Source organism: Rhineura floridana, chromosome 8, assembly GCF_030035675.1.
Source record: "Rhineura floridana isolate rRhiFlo1 chromosome 8, rRhiFlo1.hap2, whole genome shotgun sequence".
NCBI classification, from domain to species: domain Eukaryota; kingdom Metazoa; phylum Chordata; class Lepidosauria; order Squamata; family Rhineuridae; genus Rhineura; species Rhineura floridana.
In genome coordinates, this window is record NC_084487.1 from 19,659,446 (window position 1) to 19,679,802 (window position 20,357).

A 20,357-nucleotide genomic window follows, 5' to 3' on the forward strand; every position below is an offset into this window, starting at 1 on the left:
AGAGAGGGAGAAGAGCTTTTCTCTGTTTACTTTCTGCACACCATGCATAATTTCATACACTTCTGTTATGTCACCTCTGCTCTGACTTGCCTTTTCTCTAAACTAAAAAGCCCCAAATGCTGCAACCTTTCCTCACAGGGGAGTCGCTCCATCCCCTTGGATTATTTTGGTTGCCCCGTTCTGAACTTTTTCCAGCTCTACAGTATCCTTTTTGAAGTGGCAGAGCCCAGAACTGTACACAGTATTCCAAATGTGGCCTCCCTGTAGGTTTATATAATGGTATTCTGATATCGGCAGTTTTATTTTTAACATCTTTCCTAATGATCCCTAGTGCAGACGTCACTACCTTTCAGCCTAACTTGTGTTTCAGGTTTGTAGTGAGGATACAGGAGGGCGACAAGACCCTTGTATGGTACCTTGTGCAGGGAAAATGGGAAACATATAAATAGACATGACTTTTCTTCCTTATGTGCTTTGAACTGAAATTATGTGACATTCTGGTTTAAAATTTGATAGTATCTTTCAAAGATCCTTAAACAAACCTTCAATTGTCTCCTTACAGATGAAGAAAATAAAGATTGCCCTGGCACTGTCAGAACTTGTGATTTTTACCAAAACCAGGAAGTTTGTAAGCTTCAAAGACTCCAGAGAAAAACAGTTTTTTTATGAAAACAATTCAATTGGTGAGGTGAAGGCCCGAAAGCTGGCAAAACTCATAGGTAATTCTTGAAATTCAGTCTGATAAAGCTGATAATGTTGCTGTTTTCTCTTGCTGAAGCTTTCTGAACTGTCAATAAACTTTATGAGGCAGTTTGTTGCTGGCTGGCAGGCAGTGAAATGTTTCGAGCATTGATTCAACGCTCAGTGTGAGTTCTGCTGCTAAAGCTTTGTGTTAATTGGCTGCTAGCTACATTTCATCCAAGCCAAAAAATATCCGAAAAGGAAAAAGTAAGTAAGTGGAAGCTTGCGAGGTTTTAAAAACATCTTAGATAAGTGATTATAATGTTGCTTCACTGACAGGTGTTGCTTGGGCCCAATCCAGATGGAGCTGGAACTGGCTTGGAATACAGAATGGTGCCTTTACTTCTGCCCTTCTCTGTACAATTTACCCCCCGCCCACTAAACCAGTGATAGTCAATGTGGTGCTGTCAAGATCCTGTTGGACTACAGTTTCCATCATCCCTGACCATTGGCCATGCTGGCTGGTGCTGATGGGAGTTGTAGTCCAACAACATCTGGAGGGCATCACATTGGTTACCTCTTCTCTAAACTGCTTTGGCTTCATTTGTCCATTGCTAACCCTGGCTAAAAAGATGTGCTTCGGAATTCATGCAGAGAACACTGTTCCAATCACACAGTTTTCAGGGTGACTTCAGAACTGTGAACCAAACCATGTCCAGTTTAATCAGGGTTAGGAATGCTCAAATGTAACACCACACCAGAATAAAGTGGGTGGGGTGGATTTGTGTGTAACCATTGTGTAGTAGGGATGAATGAATGCTTATGATCCTATGGCCTTCCCACAAACCAAATTTCCACTATATAAGAAGCACAGTCTGGAGAAATTAGAAAAATATTAAGTAAAGGCCAAACCTCACTTTTATTTATTGATGCTTTTTAAAAACAAGCTTAAATTGTCTACTTTTACTTTGGGGGTGGGGGTGGGAAAAAGCAGCTGTGAGGTCCCTAAAGCAGAACTTGTTCCTGATCTGGATCAGGGCCTCATATTAGTTCCCTGCCAAAAATCACCCCGTCTGGCTTCTGTTTGCCGCTGAAAATCCTCTTTTGCAGTAAACAGCATTTTCAGGGGCAAACAGCAGAGACAGAGGGGAGAAATCAACAAGAAACTGGTATGGGCCCCCAATCCGGATTGGGAGCGTGTTCCAGATTGGGGGCCCCACGGCCACTTTTTCTTCAGAATAAAAGTGGCTGGTTTAAAAATGCTTTTAAAAACCAATAATGTATGTAACGTAGTTTTGCCCTGGCAGGCCCTGATAAATCCAACATGGTGCCTGTGTCTGACTGGTTTCATGTCATGGATGGTCCACTACCAGAAATTACTGTCTTCTGGTTATACCTGAGATTATTGGAATTTCTTCACTTTTAGTAGTCATACTATATGATATATATCAAGGGTGTTTTTATAACTGATAAATATACATAAATATTTATATAAATATAACTAATAAATATATGGCTTTTGGATAATAATTTGGACTCCTCCACTTCATCAGAGCATAAACAATTAAGGTAAAAGAGATTGTTGCAAAATAAATGGCCACACTAGTATGCATCTGAATATTTTAAACATGCACACACACTCAAATAGATTTTTTTAAACAATTACTTTCTGTCAGTTGGTTTATTTTTCCGTGCCTGTATCAATAACATGAATTTGAAAATGTCTCTTTGTAGCTAATGAATTTGTTCAGCATACAGTCCGATTTCTTACAAGAATATACCCAAAAGGGATCCGGACCAACTCTTCCAATTATAATCCTCAAGAATTCTGGAACGTTGGGTGTCAGCTGGGTAAGGTGACTTAAAATCATTTAGAACATGCCTGCTGGCTTATGCATTGTACAATGCTTTAAATTTAGTTAAATAAGTTTTCAGTAGTGCAAAAGATTGCCATGCAGATCCTTTTAACCCTCTGTCCTTACACAACTAGACAAAGGAAGGTGCTTAATTTCCATTGAAATCAGTGGGAGTTGAATAGACTACTATTCCTGTGGATTGTGAATTACTGCTAAAATGAGTGGACTAGTTTGTGTATCTAGCTTCAAGAGCACCCCCAAGATATTCCCCAGTCTTTACCCATTACAACCAGTTCATTGTAGACATGGTCACCTGCGTTCTAATGAAAGAGTGCAAATGTTTTGTAAGTAATGGCATCTTTTCTGACTTCCCCCATATAGACATTTGCTCTTTTCTTAGCTGTCCATGGAGCAGGTGGGGGAGCCCTCTTTTACTCCTGCAGCTCTTCTCTACTATCTTGACTCCAGGGCCCATCCACTTCTCTACATGATAACCTCTTCTGTCTTGCTTCAGCCTACACAATGTAGGGCTAAGAATGAGTCCTGAGCATTTTCAGTGGAGAGTCCCCATGTTTGGAGTTCTTTGTCTGTGCTCTTCTCTCACACACCACAAACACAAGCACATTTACTCAGAAGCAAGTCTTACTGAGTTCCATGGGGCTTATTCCCTAGCAAGTCTGTTTAGGGTTACACAGCTTTCCCATCCAGATTCACTGACTTTTAATACTGCAGGGCAGCTTACAGCTCTGTGATTTAACTTTTTGTGTTGTCTGTGTTTTGTGACATTAACTCTTTATTTCATATCCACAGTTAATTCTTGTTTTTTTTCATGTTCAACCATTTTATTTAATCTCGATGTACCCACTTAGATTAGAATGGAATATACCAACAATATCTGCACTGGATTTGAAATTGTTTTTGCATATTATAATGGTTTGTGATTGCTTTTGTATATGCAGTTGTTTTAACTGTTTTTGAAAATGCAATTGCTTTATATATGTTTTTATTGTATTGTGAGATTGCTTCAGGATGCTTCATGGGAGGTGTTTGATCAATGAAATAAATAATAATATTTATTTCTTAAGGCATTTATATACCACTTTTCCAGTGGACCTCACAAAGCAGCTTACATTTATTTATAAAAATATGTATATTCACTTTAAGAATATAGTTTAGGTTTAAGAATGTACCTATAGCCAACAGATATTTCTATCAAACTTTAAAAAGCGGGGAAATTGGGCAGCTATAGGGAATGCACCAGGGGAGCAGGAGACCTGACCTCCTCTCTGAGATATTGTACTGCCCTACAAATTTGTCAAAATACAAACACAATTTGGGTTGGTCTTTCACAGTCCAATCCACTTCCTGTGTAGCTTGGAAGAATTTGGTAACATGCCTCTGAGTATATGGCAAGTGGTGGCAACACCTGCAATCAACCCAAATAACACTGTGCAGAGGGGAAGCCCCTTTCCTTTCCAAAAGGAAAACACTGTGAACAGTATCATTGCTTTTCAGTGGTTCCCCCGCCTTTTTATTCTACAGCAGGCACATGTAGTCTCCCACCCATATTTAAACCAAAGCTGTCCCTGGCCACATCCATACCAGACCTTTAATTCATTTTTCTTCCCAAAGAATCCTGGGAAGTGTAGTTAGTGAAGGGTGCTGAGAGTTGCTAGGAGATGCCCTGTTCCCCTCACAGAGCTTATATCAGAGCTGCTGACTGTTAAACCACTCTGGCCACTGGAGCTCTGTCAGGGGAATAGGAGTCTCCTCTCAGCACCCTTCACAAACTACACTTCTCAGGATTCTTTGGGGGAAGCCATGACTGTCTAAAGTGAAATAAAGGTCTGGTGTGGGTATGGCCCCCTGATTAGTCAAGCCAAGTAGCTTTGAGTCTGGCTTTTAAAACACTGACAGTTGGTTCTTACGGAGCATGCCCGGGCTTATCATTGAGTTCAATGCAAACTTTCTTAAATTAATTAAAAATCAGCCATGCATTTTTTTTAACTTTTAAACTGCAGAAGATGAAGGTCAGAGTATGGGGCAAGGTCAGTAACAGGATTACAGGTACTCTGTGAACATAGCTGATGTTTAATTAATTTCAACAAATTTTGAGAACTCTTGACAGGAAAAAGTCCAAAAGGGGTCTGGTTTCTTTCGTTTTTTACACTTTGAACTCTGGATTCTTTCTGAGTGTTTTGTGTATTGCCAAGAATATTTAAAGGGTTGTTAAGGAAGTGTTTCTGAGTTCATGACTGTAAGTTTTGTAAAGTTTTGTTTTGTAATGAGCTTATAGGAAGCATCAGAATGGCATGGTGTATTTTCAATTTAACATTGCAGAATGAAAAAATCCATTTTTATTTATATTTTATTTAATTTATACCTAAATGACCTGAGAGCATCTTGCCTCTCTCAGGAATTCCACTCCCCAAAAATTGCAGAAATAAGATGCCCTCTGCTTTTGTACGCAGACGACGCGGCCCTTCTCTCCCTTTCAAAAGTAGGGCTTAAACGAATGCTACGAGCTTTCATGTTCTGTTGCAGTGAAAATCGATTGATTATTAACTTCTCCAAAACCAAAATTTTGGTATTTTCCAATCGTAAAACAACCTCTGTCTGGTCAATTAATGGTCATCAAATAGAACAGGTCCCATATTATAGATACTTAGGGATTATCTTTCACTACTCGATGAACTGGATTACCCATATAAGAGCGGCAATTATGAATGCCCATAACACGATCAAGGGTGTATTATGCTTCTTCTTTTCCAAGGGTGGGCAGTACGTGCCAGCTGTCATCCAGGTTTTCAAAGTCAAAATCATCCCCCAGCTCTTACATGGGATCCCCATTTGGATAATTCCTCTGTGGAATCAGTTATTTCACTTCTCTTACGCAGGGTGCTAGGCGTCCCAAGATGTGTTACCTCTGCAGCTCTCAGACTAGAATGCGGTCTCACATCTTTGGAATGCCAGGCATGGTTGATGGCGGTGAACTTTTGGGTCTCACGAGCGTTTAACCCACGGCCAGGATATTTAACTGCCCTCTGGAATTATGATTTTACATCTAATTGGTGTAAAAAATTTACCGCGAAATTATTACGGTTAGGTTTTTCTGCTGAATGTTTAGTATCCCAACCATTTTCCATGGCAAAAGCCCAAATTCGATCTCGGCTTAGAGATTCTGACTTACAATCTACGATCAGCGGAGCCACTAAAGTATGTTCTCCTCTTTTTTTGAAACTAAAAATGGTCCCTGAAAATTATGCTCCCTATTTGGACTACCTTACAGTACCTAAATTTAGACTAGCTTTTACGAAGGCCAGATTCAATTCTCTGCACTCAGCACTGTTGAAAGGAAGGTATGCTGGTCTCCCTGTTGTACAACGTCTTTGCCCGTGTGGAATGGGCTCCATCGAAACCCTTCACCACATAGTTTTAAACTGACCCCTATACTCTTCGCTAAGGGACAGATACCTTTCTCTCTTGCTACTAAGGTATTCTTCCGAGGCCCCGGAAACTATAGTATCTTACCTATTGGCTGGTTCAGATAGGGAAACTTCCTTCCAAGTAGCTAAGTTTATTCAGGCCTCCCAACAAATACGGCTAAACTTGCCCTCTTAACTGAATGCTCTTGCTTCGAAGCAATTTTATTTTGTATTCTGTTTTATTGTCATTCTGTTCCTTTTGTATATATACTGTATTTTGTATCTCTTGTTTTATAGTGGGTCCTTGACCGTAATAAACTTATGAAAATCCGTGCTGACTCTCATGGCTGTATAATACCGCTATTCATCAAATATATATATATATATATATATAAGTGGTCTACAACATACATAGACACACAATACAACCATATAAAAATTTAAAATCAGAAATCTATTAACTAACTTACTATAATAATAATAATCACTCTACCAAAGCATAGAACAATCACATGACAGTGGTGAAGATGTACTGATATTGAGACAGATCGCAAACAGGTAACTCAGACATGGTGTTTAGGTATCACGTCCATAAAAGTTTAAAACAGTAACATAGTATGTACTGAGGAAATTGGCATGGGCGAATAATAAAATTAAACTATACTTTGGTCAATAGCAAGGTTCTTGAAAGACAAACCTTCAAAAATTGCAAGACATATATAATAGAACCTTATACTCAGCAAAATTAGTATGCCTCCCACATGCAGTTGCAGAGTAGGCTGGAAACAACTGGGTTGGTACAGCTATACAGTTCTTTTATTTATGAAGTAAAATGAAAAGCAGTGATATATGCACTAGAGGAAAATTCAAGGTGATTATTTAAATAGTGCTATTGTCTGTGTTACATTTCTTTGGCACGATAAGAAATAACAGAAAGGGTATAGAATTCAAAATACTCTTTGAGGTATTTGCCTTAGCCGTAGTGAAATGGGAACAGTTGACATACAGATCCTGTGCATGGCTGCTCAGAAGTGAGCCCTACTGAGGTCAACGGGGCTTACCCACCAATAAGTGCATTCATAAGATTACATCCATAGTGTACCAGCACCAATCATTTAATATAAACAAATATTATATTATTCTTTATTGTTACGGTCAGTGACCAGCATGTATAAACAAATATTTTTAAAGTATCCTGAGTGTTGTAATAAAAATCAAGTTAAAGATATGCATGTTCCATATATACTGCCCTCCGCATCCCAAATGTTTATAGGCTAACAGTCGACAGCCCAGCCCAGAAGCTATCATAGAACTCTTGCAGTCTCAAGACTTTATCCACGTAATACCTACAGTGCTACTTATTTCCTATCTCCAAAGTTCAGGGTGGGTGTTCCATTGTTTATGAGGCATCAGCAGGCTGGGGAAAACTCCAGTGTTTGCAGAATACAACCAATCTTCAGAGGAAAGAAACCCTGAAGGGAGGGAGAATGCTATAAAGAGACCAGCGTGCTTGGTGTCCACAGAATGCTGACCAACTGTGTGTGAAGAGGGAAATCTGGGGAGGAAAAAGAGGAATGGAGTGGCTGGAATCCGAAAGAGGGAGCATTCTACACTGCAACATTTTGTTGCAGGTCCCAGTTGTAATTTAGCAATAATTCTTTTTTCTTTGGGTGTTTCTCTGTACAGTCATGCATATGGAACTGAGTGTCCACAGGCTACAACACAAAAACCTTCTGGAGCCCTAATAGCAGTGGGATAAGAACATATGTTTGTGGAGTGCAACAGAGCCTTCTCCTCTAGAGTTATCTGCTCCCATCTTCAGGTAACTCATCTCCTATATCTGGTTGCCATGAAGAAAAAAGCAGGACTCCTTACCGTACCTCACAAACACTGCCAGTGTTGCTCCCTGATTCCTTGGACTTAATAAATCAGGAGCAAGGCACATGGTCTGTATCCCATATCCTTCCAGGGGCAATTTTTCCTCCCCACTCCAGCCATGGCTAAGCAGTTGATTGGCACTGACATTAAACATGGTTCCCTTTAACACAAGACCTGAAATCCATTTCATACCACAGTTTTAGATCCTTGCTAAAGGGGAACTCTGGTTAACCTTTACTGTGGTTACCATCACTGCCATCAAACTGCTTTTGCTGCAATTAAGGGGGGGAATTTACACCAAGATTGGGAAAGAGCATGCATTTCTGAGGCTGGCTCCCAATTTGTTAACTGCTGCTAATGGAGCCAGAATGATGTATGTACTGGCCCTGTATCTAGGACTTCTGATTAATCAGGAAAGTAACTGGATGGGAAGGCTGTCTCCCCTGGGTGAGGAGAGTGTGTTCTATCCACACATTCCTGAGTCCTACAAAGTTTTGTATTGAGCACAGTCCCATATGTATGATCATTGACCACACGGAGAAGCACTCAGAAAAAAACAATGACAGGAATTTTGTTTGCTTTGTAACATGATTGGCAATGCAGCAATAAATACTTGCTATCTTAAGGCCTGACCTGTGACCCACTGCACCACCAAATACATATTTAGAATTGCCCTTCCTTCCTTCTCCTAATGTTTATCTGTCATTATCTCCTCCATTTTAGCTGTGGGTCTGAAGCAGTGTTACCCAAACCTTTTCAACCCAACAGCCCTTTGCAAAATCTTTTTGTGCCCAACACCCCCCTCAGATTAAGTATATGCCAATGCTTCCTATTATACTTAATATACTTAACAACAAACTCATTCAGTTTACTGGCATTGTTTCATTAAACAAGTTCATTTAAGCATCACAGAAACAACGGGTAGCGAGTGTGTCCCATTCCTGAAGAAAACCAGCGAATAACTGACTATCTGCATCACCCGTTTGCACATGGCACTCATCCGTTGGAAGAATGCGCTCTCCACCAATACAACCAGCTTATCAAACGCTCTTGTGATTGGTTCCAACATCCCTCAAGACAGCATCGGAACATTACCTAGTGCCGGGGCATGGCTAATATCCCCATTCCTTGATATGACACTGGTTGCTATTCAGAATTTCTTTACTAAAGAGCACACACTATTTATAGTGTTATTTCCATGAATTGAGACTATTAAATACATTCTAACTGGGGACAAAACAGTTTAAAAATTAATGATTTGTTTATTAAATAAAATTAAACTTAAATGCTTCAACTGTCGCATCAGACAGCCAAATGTCAACGCCCCCCTAATGAACCCAAATGCCCCTCTAAAGTTTGTAGTCACGCCAACACCCCACTGAAAGGCTGTAACGCCCCCCAGGGGGGCGCTACTGCCCACATTGGGAATCGCTGGTCTGAAGGCATAACTAGATGCACCGTGGATCTCCCACACTTTTTTTAAAAAAAATTGCAGATACGGAGTAAATTAAATCAGATTGGGGCCATAGTAATGGAGGAAAGGAAGTTAACCCTTTCCCCCTGCACCCTTTTCTCTCCCTCACAGTTGTTATCGGCCAGATGGGGAAACACACAGATTTTACTTCTGCGTTTCCACTGTGGAGCAAATGGCAGCTCTTGGAGGGAGTGGGAATTTTGATCTGGAACATAGTGCAAGGAGAAAGGGTATCATGTAGAGCCAGTGCACCAGTTTTTTACTCCCACCACCCTGGTTATCGTTTATGAAAATCATGAATCAGCATTATTATATTTCATGACCAATTCATGCTTCACAGTTTCTATATGCACCTGCTTACGTCCAGTGGTGGTAGTGGGAATAACTAAATCTGTGGGAATACAAGTCTGGGAAAACAACAGTTCATGTCCCCTTTCCAAGTTTAAATCTTGAAACTATGTGTGCAAAGGGTTAAATTGCTACTTTATTGCGCGCAAGGTGTTTTTGCTGCTATTTTTCCAAGCAGAGGCTGGGGAACCAAAGCCATTTTCACGGTGGTTCTGGTTTGTTACTTTTTTGAATGATGTCATTCTTACAATAATATTCACTAATAGGCAAAAAATATTGCAGTTTAAGAACGTATCTATAGCCCTCAGACATTTCTATCAAACTTTAAAAAGCGGGGAAATTGGGCAGCTATAGGGAATGCACCAGGGGAGCAGGAGACCTGACCTCGTCTCTGAGATATTGTACTGCCCTACAAATTTGTCAAAATGAAAACACAATTTGGGTTGGTCTTTCACAGTCCAATCCACTTGCTGTGTAGCTTGGAAGAATTTGGTAATGTGCCTCTGAGCTGGAACTGGCTGCATTGGATGGGGGGGTGTTGAAGAGGAAGTTCTTCCTTGCCTCCCATATTGAATACAGTTGGCTCTAAAGCCAGGGGGACAGGTCAATGGGCCTAAATCTCCATGGGGAAGGGAGATGTGGGCCCATTGTTGCATCCCCCCAGTTGACCAGCAAGCGGAGATTGCGGTGCCTCACCTGGAGACCTGGGAAGACCTGGCAACACCAGTGTTTACAGCTACCTGATGAAACTTTAGAAGAGAACTTGGTCTATTGTTCCTGTCAGGGTAAGAAAGTGGTCTTATAACCTTTACCAAATTGTCCAACAGTCCAGAATATTCACTGTGCAGAATATTCTAGAAGATTATTGATTTTAAAAATAAAGCCACTACCAATCCAAGAGTACAGACTTTTTTTAAGAGGACATTATGATCTTGAAATCCGGCCTAGATAATTAATAAGGAGCCAAAATGATTTCAGGTAAACCTTCCCCTGAGTCTTCCTGACAATTTTAATGGTTTTGCTATTGTATTTCCTTAATTAATGTATTAAAGGCCTACTTTGGCAACAGGGAATAATGAAGCTGACTAAAGGCAGTGTGCTGTCAAAAACACAATGCTTTGTAGATAATATTAAAAACATCTCCCTTGTCTCTTTCATACAGAAGTGTGCATTACAAATTATTTGTCCATTTTAGTAAAACCTCAGCTTAGTTTTCTTTTATGTCCAATTTCCACCTCCTCATCCAGACATTTTCCCCCCACCCCACATACAAAGGATCCTGGTGGAAATGTGTTTTCAGGTATAATTGGGTAATGAGTAGAGAATGATTTATGATAACTTTAAAAATGTTTTTGCTGTGCAGCTACCGACGTTTGCAATTAAATTGGAAAAATGAAAGTAATTAAAAACATTAAAGTAACTGAGACCTTTAACTTTCCAGATGAAAATGGCTTTATAGCTATAAAATGTAATTGGTCTAAACATTTCTTCACACTGTGACTGGTTACATAATTTCAGGCAAATCACATGAAACATATGCCCTTCCATATGCCCAATCTGAGTTCTTCTCCCGCCCACCCCAATAATTTGTACCCATAACAGTTATGATGAAAGTTAATGATGATGATACAATCCATATGTATGTTTCCTTGGAAGCGAGTCCCACTCTATTCAATGGAGCTAACTTCCTTGCATGATTAGGGAAGGTCTGTTGCCCAGTGGAAGAACGTCTGCTCTGCATGCAGAATGTCCCTGGTTTAATCCACAGTATCTCTTGAAATGTTCTCATGTCTGAAACCCGGGAGAGCCTCTACCACTCACTGTAGACGTACCTGAGCTATATGGATCGATGGTCTAACTCTGTATAAGGCAGCTTCCTGCATTTCTGATTTTTCCATCCTTAACATGCAATGGTGTTTAACTATTTTTGGCTCCAGACTTGCTGGTCTTGTGGAAGGTGCCCCCTCTAGATGGTAATGTGTATTACTTCAGTGCCTTCAATACGTAGAAAGCCAGCCCTGATGCACTTGGGGTTCTTCCTGCTCATTCTGATGAGAAGGGTCCCTGGGCTTCTCCTTCAAATAACTGCCTTGACAGCACCACTCTTAGTATGCGTATTTGGAAATGCGGTTAATCTGCACAACTTGACCTAGTGTCAGGGCTCTGGGGGCCATAGATATAGGCTCCGAGAGGCCTCCATGGGTGGCTTGGAAGGTGGCAAAATGAGGACGGGCCTTTTCAGTGGTCCCCCCTGGTTGTGGAATGCTCTTCCCAGGGAAGCACACCTGGCACCTCCTTTATCCATCTTTAGGTGCCAGGCAAAGGCCTTCCTTTTCACTCAAGTCTTTGGTATGTTGTCTTAGTCCTTTTTGTTTGGGTTTTAAACTTTGTCTATCGTACGTTGTTAGATTTGTTTCATACAGTATGTTTTTAAATGGTGTTGTAAGTCGCCTAGAGACCACTGGGTACGAGGCAACTAACAAATAAAATAAATAAATGCTTTTGGTACATTAAGAGTGATTAGTCATATCTGGCCATGCTTGGCCATGCAGTTACCCTGTGTTTTGAAGGGACTGAAGCAATGGTAGCTGGTGGTTCAATGTCAATGGGTCAATGGAATCCATTTTGGGTTTTAGTCCGAACTTTCAAGTAGCTGTCCAAGGTGCTGAAACCTAGGTTTCATGTCCTTGGACAGCTGCTTGAGAGTTTGGACTTAAACCCAGAGCAAATTCGCACTGGAATGGAGCCACCAGCACCGCTTGATTGAAGCTTTTAACTCAGTATATCACAAATTTGTAATATAAATTCTGAAGTACGGTTGGGGAAACTTTTTCAGCCTGAGGACCACGTTCCTTTCCGGGCCACCTTCCAGGGGAAGGGACGTATGCCAGTGATGGGTAGGGCCACAGGCAAAAGTGGGCAGAGCAAGAAATGTGAATTTTATCTTTGTACAGTAGGCTATTTTCTGCAACACCCCCCCCCCAAAAAGGTATAAAAGCAATAAGGTGAGAGCTGTGGTTTGGGAGGCTGTGTGGACAGAAGAGAGTCTCTGTGTGGCTGCATTTGGTCCCCAGGCCTAAGTTGTTCATTCATGTTCTAGAACAATTGTATATACACATACAATAATCCTGATATCCTACCCCCCAAAATTCTAGAGGTTCCTGAAAAAAGAACTAAAGCTCTAGCTTTGCAGGGTTTCTTGTGCTGGTGTTGCATCTAGTGCCAATTGATACTTACCTGCCCCCTGCAGCAGGATGTGTCATAGGATTGTTGGTGTCATAGGATTGTTGAATAAATTCTTATATTATGCATGACTGGAAAGATGATGTGTAAAGTTGTAATCTTCAATGCTATCAGACCCAGGAACCATCTTTAAGGTAAATATACATGCCTATCTTTTCTCTCTATGGAAATCAGATGAAAGGGAGGATTTAGGACCTGTATTTTTGACAACTGTGTAGAAGAGTATATTTTAGAAGACACAGCTTGTCTGCCTCTGCTGAAATTCCCTTTTCTACACCACTGTTAAAGATGTAGGAATCCTATCCTTCCCATCTAACAGAGCAATTCAAATTCTGGGGAGCCAGCAGAGGAGGGGGGGGCGCAGAATAGGAGCCAGGAAGTGTCAGTTCTGACAAACAGGCCAGCTGGGGAGTAAGTGCTCCCTGTAGGCCACAATGGGGAATAAAGAAAATTATTTTACTGCACCAACCTTTTGACCCACAGAGTTTTCAGGGGGATGAGGACCCGGGGGAAGGGGTCTGAACGCAAGGAGGACCTTGCATAAGACCCCCCCGTGGCTCCTCCCCTGCCACAGTTTGGGAACGCCCTGTTTTGGAGGATTCCACCAGCCCTCTGTCTGTCAAGCTGGTCATACCCAGCAGCGCCAGCAGGCTCCTGGTGGCGCCATGGCTCAGCCATTGCAGAGGGCTGCTGCCGACAGAGTCCAGTACACTGGGAGTCTGCTGGTGCAGCCCAGGCTCCATGGCATCCAACTCACCCCAGCCTGGTGGAAAGGTGAGTAGATTGCACCCAAAACACCTTTTCTCTGTTTTTGTCTCACTCTCTCTTTCTAAAGTCCCTAAACAAGGGAAGAAAATGGTAATAATGCACTTCTGTGAGCCACCTTAGTGGGTCCGCATGACAAACTTAGGGTGAAGTGCAACTAGGGCTGAGTGAATCAATTTCAGTTTGCTTCTCTTTTTTCCAGTATCAAATTCCGTTCTCAACATTTAAAAAAAAAATTGCTTTAGATTTTATTTGTTAATGTTGGTTTTGGGTTTGTTTTTTTTCAGTTCTCCACATTTGAGCATCAGCTTGCAATTTCAAATAAAAAAGAAAAGAAAAAAGAAGTCGTTTGGAAAATTCATCAGCATTTTACTGCAACTTTCTTCTAATATGTATATATTACATTTTTTATTTTTGTTTGCAATTTTGCCTGATATACATTTTTGCAAGCAATTTTCCCTAATCCAATGCATTTTATATGTTGTTTTTACTAATATATGAATTTCAATGGATACTGTTGTTACGTTTCTTCAAGTCGATTACGACTTATGGTGACCCTATGAACCAGTGACCTCCAGTAGCATCTGTCATGAACCACCCTGTTCAGATCTTGTAAGTTCAGGTCTGTGGCTTCCTTTATGGAATCAATCCATCTCTTGTTTGGCCTTCCTCTTTTTCTACTCCCTTCTGTTTTTCCCAGCATTATTGTCTTTTCTAGTGAATCATGTCTTCTCATGATGTGTCCAAAGTATGATAACCTTAGTTTCATCATTTTAGCTTCTAGTGATAGTTCTGGTTTAATTTGTTCTGACACCCAAGTATTTGTCTTTTTCACGGTCCATGGTATCCACAAAGCTCTCCTCCAACACCACACTTCAAATGAGTTGATTTTTCTCTTATCCGCTTTTTTCACTGTCCAACTTTCACATCCATACATAGAGATCGGGAATACCATAGCCTGAATGATCCTGACTTTAGTGTTCAGTGATACATCTTTGCATTTGAGGACCTTGTGATGTTCCTGTATTAATGTATATATGGTAAGTGCTGTTTGTATAGAAGATATGTGGTAAGTGGAATGAAAGAGGAGGAGGGAGTAAATGAGCAGTAGAATGCTGGATGATTGGCTGGGTGTTTGGATGGCTGAGAGTATAAATGGAAGGATGACAGTTGAATCTGGGTGGACGTGAGTGGGTTGTTTGAGAGGTGTTTGGTGGACGTTAGTGGGTTGTTTTGGTGGAGTTTGGAGGTGGGTGTGAGTTGGTGTATGTCAGGAGAGTGTGGAGAAAGAGGGAGGTGGAGTTCGGATTAGTAATAAGTCAAATATCACAGTAATAGATGAAACCATAAGCTTGTAGATCATTATCAAAGTTATCTTGTTATTAATGTTATTTAATAAATACTATTTTGGTTTACCGAAGGCCTGATCCTTGGCTGGGGTTTCAGAGACCAGAAGGGAGGGTAAGGTAATAACCAAGGCTGAAGGGAAACAGTAACAAATGGTGGCAGCGGTGAAGAGGAGAAGATAACATTATAAGTATCCAGAGCAACCCCAAGTTATGAGTTATCTGCATTGATACAAGGGGGTTGGGAACAGCATAGGCACGCAGTCACGAATGTAACCGGATAGAGAGACTCAGGCAAGGTCTCTGGGAACATTGGTTGTAGAATGTGACTGGTGGTGCTGCCTAGCAGGGGGATCTATTGAGATCTGTGCTAGAGCGGAGGGAGAAACCATAAAAAAGGACAGTCCGGACTGGTGGAGTCCCTGGTGGTGCCTAGTGAAAGGCAGTAGCCACGAGCAGGTAGGAACCTGACAGGGAGAGCCAGGGAAGGGCGTCACAGACCTTTTCTAGTTTTCTCATAGCTGCCCTCCCCAGTCCTAGCCTTCTTCTGATTTCTTGACTATGGTCTCCATTTTGGTTAATGACTGTGCCGCGATATTGATAATCCTTGGCAAGTTCAATGTCCTCATTGTCAACTTTAAAGCTACATAAATCTTCTGTTGTCATTACTTGAGTCTTTTTGATGTTCAGCTGTAGTCCTGCTTTTGTGCTTTCCTCTTTAACTTTCATCAGCATTCATTTCAAATCATTACTGGTTTCTGCTAGTAGTATGGTATCATCTGCATATCTTAAATTATTGATATTTCTCCCTCCAATTTTCACACCTCCTTCATCTTGGTCCAATCCCTCTTTCCGTATGATATATTCTGCATATGGATTAAACAAATAGGGTGATAAAATACACCCCTGTCTCATACCCTTTCTGATGGGGAACCAATTTTCTGTCCTTACAGTAGCCTCTTGTCCAGAGTATAGGTTGCTCACCAAGAGAATCAGATGCTGTGGCACCCCCATTTCTTTTAAAGCATTCCATAGTTTTCCATGATCTACACAGTCAAAGGCTTTACTATAATCTTTATATTCTTCGGGATGTTATTTAAATTGTATTTTGGCATTATGATTGCTTGGTTGTTCTTCTTTAGCTTTACTCTGATTTTCAGTATGACCAGTTCATGATCTGTACCGCAGTCTACTCCTGGTCTTGTTTTTGCAGAAAGTATGGAACTTCTACATCTTCTGTTGCCAATTATATAATCAATTTGATTCCTATATTGACCATTTGGTGATGCCTACGTGTGCAGTCGTCTTTTCGGTTGCTCAAAAAATGTGTTCGCAAGAAACAAATTATTGGCTTCATTTCTGTCTCCTAAGCCCCATTTCCCCACAATTCCTAGTTCTTCTCTGTTCCCTACTTTTGCATTCCAGTCCTCCATGATTATCAGCACATCTTGTTTTGGTGTGTGATCAATTTGTTCCTGTACTTCTGCATAAAATCTCGCCAGTGTAGACTTGGATGATGGATATGTTAATAGGTTTCCCGTTTAATCTCATTGATATCACTCGCTCAGATCTTGCGTTGTAGCTCCTAATTGCTTTTGCTACATCACTTTTCATTATTAAAGCAACCCCTTTCTTCTTAATTTCTTATTTCTTGCATAACTTATTTTGTAGCTGCCTGATTGAAAATGTCCCATTCCTGTCCATTTTAATTTACTCACGCCAAGTATTGTAATGTTGATACGTTCCATTTCTTGCTTGACAATTTCTAACTTTCCCTGGTTCTTGCTTCTCACGTTCCATGTTCCTATTGTGTGCATCGTACAACTCCAGACTCTTCTTTCACATCTGTGCGCATCAGCCTCTGGACTTCCTTTCCGCTTTGACCCAGCTGCGTCATTAGTCACAGCGCTACTTGTAGTTGTCCTTTGTTCTTCCCCAGTAGCTCATTGAGTGCCTTCTGACCTGAGGGTCTCATCTTCCAGCACTATCTCATGTTGCATTTTGGATAATCTGTTCATAGGGTTTTCGTGGTAAGAGGTATTCGGAGGCTGTTTACCATTGCCTTCCTCTGAGTTTGAATACGTCTTAGCTTGGTGTCTCAGCTTTGACCGTTCCGCCTTGGGTGCCCCTGCTAGGAGGCTAGCCTCTTGGTCTAGACTCCTGACGGCATTGCTCTCAGCTTCTTCAACACTCTCAAACCCCCTCATCACGTTAAGGTGTGCATCCTAAGAGGGGGTCAATGCACATATTCCCCTAATATTTACATGTTTGTACACTGCATTACAAAATTAGAGAAGTGCAGATGTTGAATAATACCTGTGTTTTGGTTCACATATTGTTTTAGAAAGCATGAATTAGATAGATTTTGTGTTAAAATCTGAACCAAACCAAATTTCTCTCCCATCCCTGGGTGCAACCACCTGTGAGTCCTGACATACCAGTTGTAGATCAATGTTCAAGAATGCCAGTTCAGAATCCAGAACTCTAAATAGTGAAGTCAAGAAGGATGTGCACGCACACACACACACACACACACATACACACACACACACACACACACACACACACACTATAACAATCCAATCTAAACTTCAGACATTTATCCTTCAGATATAAAATGTGAAGCTGATTACAAGCAGTCAGTAGATCTACCTTTATCCTTTATCACACGAACAGAGAATAAGCCTTTTCTAAATTACTCTTAAACATGACTTGTGCCTCTTTAGGCCTGTATTTCTCTCTGGCGAGCAATCAAGTACCTTTTCTTTTCTTTCCTATTTTTTTTTTGAAATCATTGTTCTGATTTATGCATGTCTTGTTTGTGCTTTACTGGGCTGAATAGTGAAGTTTCAGTACTAAGAGCACCACAGGCCTAGACAAGGGAAGATTTTACTTCATACCAGTGATAACAGTGCTTCTTTAAAAAAATGAATTATAATATCCGGTTCCAGGCAGTGTGCTGTCTTATTTCCAAAACTATAGCAGCAAAACAACGCAAAGTGTTTGAGCGCTTAGTGACAGTTTTGTGTTCAAGATAACGACTAGTGCTGTATGATTAAACTACAAGGAGGACTCGTACAGCAATTCAAAAATGTTTACCCAACAGGATGGCACATCTTCGCATAACTTACATAAACCTTCAAATATGTTTTCAGTAAATTTTCTTACTATTATTGGGCTTTAATATTTATGATTAAATTGGAAGAACATTTCCCCCCCTTCATTTTCCAATCGCCACTGAGGGGTGGGTAGAATCTGTCAGTTCTGCTTGTAATTAATTCGTAATTTAAATTTATTACGTGTTCTGAAGAATAATTAATTCAGAAACCAAGGCTGTCCAAATTAATTATGAATGGGCATGTTCATGCTGATCATGCCATTGGTGTATACAGTCACATAGAAGCACCTGAGCAAACTCTCAGCCTGCATGGCAAAAGGTCCCACCAACTTTGCCACCATATGTGCCTCGGTGTGGTTGGATGCACAAAGCACAGGATAAAGAAGCAGCTGAGAGGGTGCAGGCCTTTCTGTGCAGCCTCCAGTTTGCTTACAGTTCCTTTGGGCCTAATAGCACAAGGGAATTACATCTTTCATACTGCTAAAAGGCACCCAGGGCTGCAAGTCAGGCTTTCCCCAGCGCTTTGGCATGGCTAGACATCACAGAACATCTTAAGCAGTGGAGGCTGGTTCATTGGGGCTCAGTTTGCCCTCAGCCAGCTCTCACCTGCCTGCCTTTGTACTTATAACTGGTCCAGGGGGCTGTGCTTCCTGCCAGCTTTGCCCTCCTTAGTCTCAGTGTTGCCCTTGTAGAATTCAGCAGAGAGGAGGAGGATGCGGAGAAAACTAGAATTAGGCTATGCGCATGCTAGTTGGTTCAAAAGCAGCGAGAGCATTTAATCTGGCTGCGGTTTGAAATGTTTTTGCCCACAGCTGGACACATCTCCTTCCTCCACTGCTGATGTCAGATTGTTTAGGGCCACCCACACCAAAGAGGTGGGCCAGCCACTGTCTCTACCTGAGCCTACAGCAAAGTGTTTCCATTGGACGCACCTCAGAGTGCCAGTGGGTTAATGGCCAATCAGTTTTGAAGTCTGTGTGAAGCTGACTTCAAGGTAAAATGCACTTGATCTCCAATTTCCCAGGTTTTGGAATAAAAAGGGGTGGAGTTTGACTAATGCCATGTGCCCCTGGTTTCAGAAAGCAGAGGTGGAGACATGCTGAAACCAATACACCTGTATATGTGTCTGCAGCCTTAGTAGGCCCTGGGTGCCTGTCACTTGCTCCACCTACTGCTGTCCTTCTTGCTTTCTGCCCCACCAGTCCCAATGGGCAGCAGCCATCCCTGGTTCTAGGCCTTATCTAGCTCCGTATTGTTTATCCCGGGGATGTTATTAGACTTCAACTCCCATAAGCCCCAGCCAACATGGTCATTGGGCAGGGATGGTGAAATTGTAGTCCTACAACATCTGGAGGACCACAGGCTTCCCACCAGTTGTGGCTGGTGGCTCCGTGTCATGTCATACTGCCCCACTGACATGGAGCCACCAATTATCACTGTCTCACTGATATTGAGCCACCAGGCACAACTGCTTCCCACCCCTGGTCTACACTGACTAGCAGTGGCTATCTAGGGTTTCAGGCAAGGTCTCCCAGCCCAACCTAGAGACACCATGGATTGAACCTGGGACCTTTGGCGTTATTATTATTATTTATTGAATTTATTAGTCACCCATCTGGCTGGCTGTCCAGCCACTCTGGGCGACGTACAAAATAGGCATACAATACCTAGACATTAAAAATCTAAAAACAATGAAGATAAAATCTAGCCAACCCCAAAAGCCTGCCTGAAGAGCCAGGTCTTCAAGGCCTGGCAGAAACTCATCATGGAAGGGGCATGGCGGAGATCATTTGGGAGGGAGTTCCACAGGGTGGGTGCCACAACTGAAAAAGCCCTCTCTCTAGTCCTCACCAGTTTGGCTGTTTTGACTGATGGGATGGAGAGAAGGTCTTTTGAGGCTGATCTTGTTGGGCGGCATAGCTGATGATGCTGGAGGCGCTCGTTTAGATAGACTGGGCCGAAACTGTATAGGGATTTAAAGGTCAAAACCAACACCTTGAATTGGGTCCGGTAAACAACTGGTAACCAGTGCAACTCTTTTAGCACTGGAGTGATATGATCTTGCCAGTGGCTGCCTTTAATCAGGTGTGCAGCCACGTTCTGTATCAGTTGCAGCTTCAAGACCGTTTTCAAGGGTAGCCCCATGTAGAGCGCATTACAGTAGTCTAGGCGAGAGGAGACCAGGGCATGTACCACCGATGGGAGCAGATGATTGGGAAGGTA

General features: G+C 41.7%; 1 protein-coding gene across 1 annotated transcript in view; it reads left to right on the forward strand.

The window, feature by feature from the left end:
* LOC133390925 (1-phosphatidylinositol 4,5-bisphosphate phosphodiesterase zeta-1-like) overlaps nt 1-20,357 on the forward strand; it is a 78,640-nt gene that overhangs the window by 35,250 nt on the left and 23,033 nt on the right. The window contains exons 9-10 of the mRNA XM_061640466.1: nt 563-719; nt 2,416-2,532. Coding sequence (XP_061496450.1) covers nt 563-719; nt 2,416-2,532 — 274 coding nt within the window. The remainder of the gene's footprint in view (nt 1-562; nt 720-2,415; nt 2,533-20,357) is intronic.